Below are 8566 nucleotides of genomic sequence, written 5' to 3'. Positions count from 1 at the left end.
ATTCTTCTAAAGTCCAGTCAATATGGTCCTAACTGATCCAGTTCATGGATTATTCATTCATGTCAGAATCAGAAACAATCAAAATCTCTTTAAATCATACAGTTTCTTCTAGCCAAAATCCTAGGTCCTTCCTTTACTGTTAGATGTAAAAGAGGTAATATAAATGTTAGTTGGGATTTATCAACACAATTTGTCACAAATTTGGTGCTTAATCCTTCTTATTAAAGGTTGAAAATATGGCTAAAGTGATGGTGAATTTTGGGTTCAGCCAGTTATTGCATTATTTAAATCTTGGGTAGGTACATTAGAATTCACATTTTTATATTTTAAAAAACTGGAAGTCAGCACATCACACCAGACAAGGGAGATCAATATTACAGAAAACAAATTATTTTAACAATTAAACTCTTTCCCCTTTCTCCCAGTCCCCTAGAGCCCAAAACAAAAATAAGTGAAAAAAAGTCACCAGAAGATAAAAGACATGGATGATGAAGGTATTAGTCATACAGAATGGAAACAGACTTTTCGGTCCAACTAGTTCGTGCTGACCATAATTCCAAATTAAATTGGTCTCACCTGCCTGCTCCTGGTCCGTATCCCTCCAAACCTTTCCTATTCATGTACTTATCCAAATGTCTTTTAAACATTGTAATTAAATCTGCATCCAACACTTCCACTGGAGGTTCATTCCACATACAAATCACCCTCTTTGTAAAAAAAATTGCCCCCATGTCTTTTTTAAATCTCTCTCCTTAAAAATGTGCTCCCTAGTTTTGAAATTCTCCATCCTAGAGGAAAGACAACTACCATTACCTCTATCTATACCCCTCATTATTGTATAAACGCCGATATGGTAACCTCTCAAACTCTTACATTCCAGTGAGAAAAGTCCTGGCCTACCCAGCCTTTCTTTATAACTCAAAGCATCCATTCTGTCACTATGTCCTCTCTCCGCTTCCCCCACTCCAGTGGGACTGTCTGTTCTTTTCAGTCTATAGACAAAAAAAAACTGCAGATGCTGGAATCCAAAGTAGACAGGCAGGAGGCTGGAAGAACACAGCAAGCCAGGAGGCTGGCAGTTAGACACATCGTTGTTCTACCATTCTCACATTCCATTCACTTAATCTGAACTATCAACATCTTTTCTCCCCCAGCACTCTACACTCCAATTTCCCCCAACTGTAGCATAAACGCTGCTCCCTCCACACTTCACGACAGCGCTGATGAAGAGTCATCGAGACTCGAAAGTTAGCCTGCTCTCTCTCCATGGATGCAGCCTGACCCACTGTGATCTCCAGCATTTATTGTTTTTAATACAGATTGCAGCATCTGCAGTAATTTGCTCCTATGGACCCAGCAACATCCTGCTAAACCTCTTCTGAGCCCTCCAGCTTAATAAAATTCTTTCTATAACTAAGCGACCAGAACTGGACCTAGTACTCAACAGCAGCCTCAGCAATGTCTCATACAACTTCAACTTGATTTCCCAACTCATACTTGAAGGACTAAGCAATGAAGGCAAGTGTGCCAAATATCTTTTTAACCATCCTGCCTGTATGTGTATTTTTTAATCCTTATAAGCAGCTTTATTTTTTAAACATTACCAGAGGGCTTTGGACACTTCAAATCAATCAATCTTTTCCATTTGCCAGCATTTGGCCCATATCCCTGGTGGGCGGCACGGTGGCACAGTGGTTAGCACTGCTGCCTCGCAGCGCCAGAGACCCGGGTTCAATTCCCGACTCAGGCGACTGACTGTGTGGAGTTTGCACGTTCTCCCCGTGTCTGCGTGGGTTTCCTCCGGGGGCTCCGGTTTCCTCCCACAGTCCAAAGATGTGCAAGTCAGGTGAATTGGCCATGCTAAATTGCCCGTAGTGTTAGGTAAAGGGGTAATTGTAGGGGTATGGGTGGGTTACGCTTCGGCGGGTCGGTGTGGACTTGTTGGGCCGAAGGGCCTGTTTCCACACTGTAAGTAATCTAAAAAAAAACCCTTCCTACTCATATACCCACCCAGATGCTTTTTAAACATTGTAATTGTACCAGCCTCCACCACTTCCTCTGGTAGCTCACTTCCATACACGCACCACATTCTGTGTGAAAAATTTGGCCCTTAGGTCCCTTTTAAATCTTTCCCCTCTCACTTTAAGCCTATGCCCTCTAGTTTTGAAATCCCTCACCCCAGGGAAAATACGTTTTTATTTACCCTATCCATGACCCTCATGTTTATATAAATCTCTATATGGTCACGTCTCAGCCTCCCCACTCCATGAAAAATAGCCCCAACCTATTCAGTCTCTCCCTATAACTCAAACCCTCCAACCCAAAGTGGTCTAATCAATGTCCTGTGCAGTGGCAACATTGAGAAAGCTGGTACCCTTACACATCTGCTATAGGGAATGCAGGAAAGCGCTTGACCACGGGTGGGGGGGGAACGGGCAGTAACCATTTGTTCAGAAGAATTAAGGACATCTGTTCTTAGTGTCAATGGATCGGTGTAAATAAGGTGATAACATTTGTTCACTTGTGGAATGTGTGGCAGTACTTCCTTCTCATGCTTGGGGCTGGAAGTTGTGCATATTTCACTGTGGGATGTTGGATAACTGAGTTTCTGGTTTATATTAAAGACTCTTAACAAAACTCATACTTAATAGGAAAAGAACTTGTAATTTAATATGCTGAGTGGAATATGCATCTAATAGAACAACCTTAAAACATTTTCATGTATACTACACTGAGCATATTTGAATTTATGAAGCTCAGCTCCCTAATCGTGACTGTTCTGGAATGTGAATGTCTCATTACCCTTATAAGCTAGGAAAACGCAAAGGCTGAAATTGACATTGTAAGAAAGTTGGAAGATGTTCATGTGTATGAGAGAAAACATTCTTCTGTAAATTACATTCACTTACCTAAGAGTTCAAGGGACAGCGAGTCAGCGAGTCTTTACTCAGCGAGTCGTGAGTTCATGGAATGCCCTGCCAGTAGCAGTGGTGGACTCTCCCTCTTTATGGGCATTTAAACGGGCATTGGATAGGCATATGGAGGATAGTGGACTAGTGTAGGCTTGGATCGGCGCAACATCGAGGGCCAAAGGGCATGTACTGCACTGAATTTTTCTATGTTCTATGACACTGAGAGAGAGGGAGAGACAGGACGGAAGCTGGTGGAAAGGTTAACTCTTTGTGGTCTGATTTGAGTGTACACTTGCTTGTCACGGATTGAATGTTTTGTGTTGTGCCTTGGAGCTTGAGATCTAGGAATGTTATGAGTTGAATTTGCATTTTGGGTATCTAAGATGATTTTAAAAGAAAAGGCCATTTTGTAGGATAATGATAGTGGGCATGTTAGCTGAGTGAGGTTACCGCATGACCTTTTCCACAAAGTTTAGACTAGTCTTTTGTTATGATGTACTGTTAAAATGGAAGGTTATCTAGCCAAAGCAATTGGCCATTTGGCCTGGCTTGATCAGAGTTCTCACTTTGAAGTGCACGTAGCTTAATTAGTCAAGTTTACTCAGACCTGTCAATGAGTTTCTCTTTCTCTGCAAACTTTTGTCATTATATTGCTGCTTATCTTATTCTGATATGTTTTTGTAATTTTAACACCAATTTCTGTATAAAGACAGCTTGTTTGCAGCAATAAGGCGTGTAGCCTGAGGGAGCTCTTATGGGTAAGAGCTGGCACCGTTACTCTGCTAATGGTTTTAGAACCTTAGCTCAGGCCTTGCTTGTAGGTATCTATGTTATAGTGTAACATTGATGCCATTGGTAAATAAAGATAAATTTGTTTTAATTTAAACTAAACTGTCTGTAAGAGTTTCATATTCCAGACTACCACAGAGTACGATCTCTGGGACGAACCAGGATCTTGCAGGTCAAGTCCATCAGAGATTCCCTGAGCCATCTCAAATACGTACTTTAACAATATGATCTCCCAATCCTATAATCAATGCAATGACCAAAAAGGAACGCATACCAAATGCCTTCACTATCCTATCGACCTGCAACTCCACTTTCAAGGAACTATGTACCTGCACTCCTAGGTCTTTTTGTTCAGCAACACTCCCCAGGACCTTACCATTAAGTATATTAGTCCTGCCCTGATTTGCCTTACCAAAATGTAGCAGCTCACATTTATCTATATTAAACTCCGTCTGCCACTTCTTGGCCCATCTAATTAAGATCCCATTGTACTCTGAGATAACCTTCTTTGCTGTCCACTACACCTCCAATTTTGGTGTCATCTGCAAACTTACTAACCATGCCTCCTATGTTCACATTCCAAATCATGAGTATTCTTGGATATTTTTGATGCATTGTTTTAGGAAATTGTCTTGAATATCTCTGAACTTGACCTTTAGACTGCCTTTGTCGATTTTAGTTATCCAATCTAGAGGAGATTAAAGTCCACCTTGATTCTCACATTACCTTTGTTAAAGCTCTCATTAATTGTTGATTCATGCTTTGTCCAATGCAATAGCTGCTGTAAGGGGGCTGCAAAATTTTACCACTCTGCGTTCTGCAGTGTTACCCTTTACCTCCACACATACTGATTGTACTTGATGTTTTGAGCCAAACTCCTTTTACACCATTGTTTTATCTGAGCTATCCTTCCTTCTTTTCTACTCTGTATTTGCGAGTCCCTTTTTTTTATCTTATCTAAGGCTTATCAAAATACTTTACACTAGCTTCCTCCCACTCTATTTGGTTAGAGCTAAGATACAATAAAAGTATCAATACGTTAGTGGGTATATTCTGTAGGCCATTGTCTAGTGGGAAAGATATACAAGAATAAATGTGGAATGAAATTAGAGATGTAAGAATAAATAACTACAGAATGGTTATAACAGGAGACTTTAATTAAATCGTAATACAGACAGAGATAGTAATAGTATAAAGGGCAAATGAGTATTAGAGTTTCTAAAACATAATTAGCAGAATTTTCAGTCCACTATTTTCAGATCAGTATTTTTCAGTTCCAACAAGGAAAGAGATGCTGCTAGGTCTGGTTCTGAAAAAATGAGGTAGGTCAAGTGGATTAAGTATTAGCAGGGGAACACTTAGGGGGAGAAATTATTGTTTATCATAATGTTTAGGTTAACAATGGAAAAAATAAAAATTTGGCATTAAAATAAATTGGAGGAGGGCCAGCGTGATGAGAAAAAATCTGGTTGAGGTAAATTCCAATCAAGGATTGCTGAGCCAATTTTCCTTCAAAGAAAAGAGAATTTGGGTTTGTGGAGTTACATTCCCACAAGGGGAAAAGTAGAAAAAAGTCAGAGTGTCCGAAAGAAAACAGTAAGAGAACGCAAAATAAAGCAGAAAAGGTATAAATATGAGAAATATCAAATGAATAATACAGATTTATAAATAAAGTTCAGAAGGGAAGTAAAGCAAAGAGAAAGAACATAAGAAAATAATGGCAGCTAAGTAAAAGGGAATATAAATTTCTGCTATGGAAATATAAAAAGTAAAAGGAAGATTGGGCTAAATGGACAATAAAAGGGACTTATACATAAAGCACGGGACATTGTTAGGATGAGGTACTAAATAAATACCTTGCATCTGTCTTTATTAAGAAAGAAGATGCTGCCAAAGTCATAGTGAAAGAACAGTTAATTGAAATAGTGGATGGAATAAAATTTGATAAAGAAGATATAATGGATAAACTAAATCATAGAGTCATACAGCATGGAAACAGACCCTTCAGACCAACTAATCCAAGCCGACCATGTTCCCAAACTAAACGAGTCCCACTTGCCTGCATTTGGCCCATATCCCTCCAAACTTTTCCTATTCATTTACTTATCCAAACGTCTTTTAAACTTAATGATACCTGCATCTACCACTTCCTCTGGCAGTCCATTGCACACAAGAACCACTTTCTGTAAAAACGTTGCCCCTCATTTCCTTTTTAAAACTTTCTCCTCTCACCTTAAAAATGTGCCCCCTAGTTTGAACTCCCCCACCCTAAGAAAAAGACACTTGCTATTTAACTTATCTATGTCTCTTGTGATTTTATGTACCTCTAAAAGGTCACCCCTCAACCTCCTATGCTTCATTGAAAAATGTCCCTATCCAGCCTACTTTTTTTTGTAACTCAAACCCTATCCTTTCTATATTAGGGTGATCAGAACTGCACACAGTATTCCAGAAGAGGCCTCACCAACATCCTATACAACCTCAACATGAAAGGTTACCTTTCTCTTTTTCTGTGATGATGGATGATAACCATTGATCAGGTAGCGACATATTAAACTATTAATTACATGTTTTCATTTTTTTTAAAGAGGATATGCAGTCAAATAAAAAGGTTGTAAATTCTGAACAATGTAACTTGTGACTGTAAGGCTCTGGAATATTGAAAAGGCCTGTGTGGAGTATTCCCAGTCTAGATAGAGATCACGGAAGATCACAGTTGATGGGTGTCAAATAAATCTTAAACAAAATAACTTCAAAGGGACAGATGCACTGCAAACTGAAATGTAATAGCCTGTGATTTTTCCCCAGAATGTGAACATGAAGGAAGAAAAGACAGCAGTTTGGGGAAAAGGCATACATTTGATTAAAAGCTGGTTAAAAACCCTGGCTGTATGTGCTAGTGTGTGCTGTGAGCATTGCAGCCATGACCTCCTATCCCTGACATTAATTGCCTTCTGTGAAGAAAAATGTCCAGGTAACTTTCCTCCTTCCTGAAGTTTTTCAATATCCGCAACTCCAACTCAAGAAGCTGCAAGTAATTACGATTACCAGAGCCACGGTATCTGGAACAAATTTCACAAATTCCCATATATTGTGGCAATAGCACATCATCATCATTGCTTTTGTGTCTAACCTTATTTAATGGTTTAATCAGTTGGTTGTGGTTAAAGTTGATAAGTTACCAGGGGCTGGATGAGATGCATCCAGAGAAGTACAGACAGAATTTGCAGAAACATTGACAATAATTGTCCTTAGGTGTAGGAAAGAGCCTGAGGCCTGGAGAATTGCAACTCTTATAAATTTGCTTTATAAAGGTTGCAAGGCTAATCCCAGACCAAATGTGAGTTTTTGATTAAATATCAGTGAAGGTTGATGAGCGCAATGCTGTTGATGAGCATTTGGACTTCCAAAAAACATTTGAAGAAGTGCCACATAATAGATTTGATAGTAAAGTTTAGACAACAGAATAAAAGCAATAGTGGTATAATGAATATGGAAACAGAGAACAATGGACATTGGTTGTTTTTTCAGACTGGAAGAAGACATATAATGATGTTGTCTCCGTGTCAGTTTTAAGTACACTACTTTGCTTGGTCGAGATTAATGACTGAGACTTCATATGCAGGGAACAATATCAAAATTTTAAAATTACACAAAACTTGGAAATTTTGTGAATTGTGAGGATGATGGTGATAAGCTTCAAGAGGACTTAGGTAGCATGGTAGCATGTTTGGAAAAGTGGCAGATAAAACTTAATGCTGAAGTGATTGTAGTAGGAAGAATGTGAACAGTCAATATTAATAATAAAAGATACAATTCTAAACAGGATGTTGGAGCAGAGGAATCTTGGGGTATACGTGCACAAATAACTGAAGGTGATGAGGGAAATTGGAAAAAAGTGGTTGACCGTCCAGAATTCTGGCTTTATAAAGAGGGGCATAGAGGACAAAAACAAGCAAATTATGATAAGCCTATATAAAAAAAAGGTTAGGCCTCAACTTAAGATCTGGTAGAAGTTTTCAAATTCATGAAACGTCTGGACCGAGTAAATAAACTAATTGCTCTACCAGCACGCGAAGTTTTTTTGTGATTCATGTACTTCCAACAAACACCACCTTCCTTTGTGTTGATTCTGTTTCCAGCTACTGGAGCATCCCTCTTGATCCTTATTATGCCCCTACGGGCAGTACAACGTGTACACTTTTCAAAACGAGCGTTATCTTAGAAAAGACAACTGTAGCCTGGTTTTAAAAATGTATGCACATTTTTGTCGGCGTAGCATTAAAATCACAAAATTAAGGAGAAGGATCGACTTTGCCTTTATATTGATGAGGAGCTGGCAGAGGGGAGGTGACTGGGGCATGCGCAGTAGTGCTGGCGCTACTCTTGCTGCCCGGTAATTGTGGAGAGGGAATAACGAGGAAGTGTCAGCAAACTTGTAGGGGAAAATCATCAACGGTTAAATACATTTCTAATCAACCGAGATATCGTACGACGAATGTTAGCGGACGAAGTATGGCTGTCAATTTTGGAAAAGTCCAAATCGGGATTTACGTCGAAATCAAACGGAGCGACGGTTAGTGGAAGCGGGGAACAGATTTTTTTTTGAGCGCCTCTTCTCACGATCATTGTTTAAGAGACGGCTCAACAACCATTAGCAACGGCCGCCTCTGCGCTAGAGCTCCCTGTCTGCGTGATCCTTCCTCGATTTGAGGGGTGGGAGAGAGGGTAACAGGCGAGGAGGTGGCGGGGGAGGAGTAGGGAGTTCGGTTGACAGATTTTTCCCGAAGGTGTTACTTGCTCGGTTGTCTCGGAGACGGCGCCGGCGGTACAGCCCAGGCCGGCGGTTGTTGCTGCCACCATCA

At 39.9% G+C, this 8566-nt stretch overlaps 1 protein-coding gene across 3 annotated transcripts in view; it reads left to right on the top strand.

The window, feature by feature from the left end:
• Nucleotides 1-8088: 8088 nt before the first annotated feature.
• LOC122554955 (kinesin-like protein KIF2A) overlaps nucleotides 8089-8566 on the top strand; it is a 144695-nt gene continuing 144217 nt past the window's right edge. For 2 of the 3 annotated variants that reach the window (XM_087988701.1, XM_087988695.1), the window contains exon 1: nucleotides 8089-8277. In XM_087988701.1, coding sequence (XP_087844827.1) covers nucleotides 8217-8277 — 61 coding nt within the window. In that variant the 5' untranslated portion in view covers nucleotides 8089-8216. The remainder of the gene's footprint in view (nucleotides 8278-8566) is intronic. The other variant, XM_087988703.1, reaches the window with a different exon arrangement.

This window comes from Chiloscyllium plagiosum, unplaced genomic scaffold, assembly GCF_037043375.1.
Source record: "Chiloscyllium plagiosum isolate Xiang-an unplaced genomic scaffold, Cpla_swu_hap1 HiC_scaffold_1, whole genome shotgun sequence".
Taxonomy (NCBI): domain Eukaryota; kingdom Metazoa; phylum Chordata; class Chondrichthyes; order Orectolobiformes; family Hemiscylliidae; genus Chiloscyllium; species Chiloscyllium plagiosum.
Note: the sequence above shows the minus strand (reverse complement) of the source record. Positions and strands in the feature narration are given on the sequence as shown.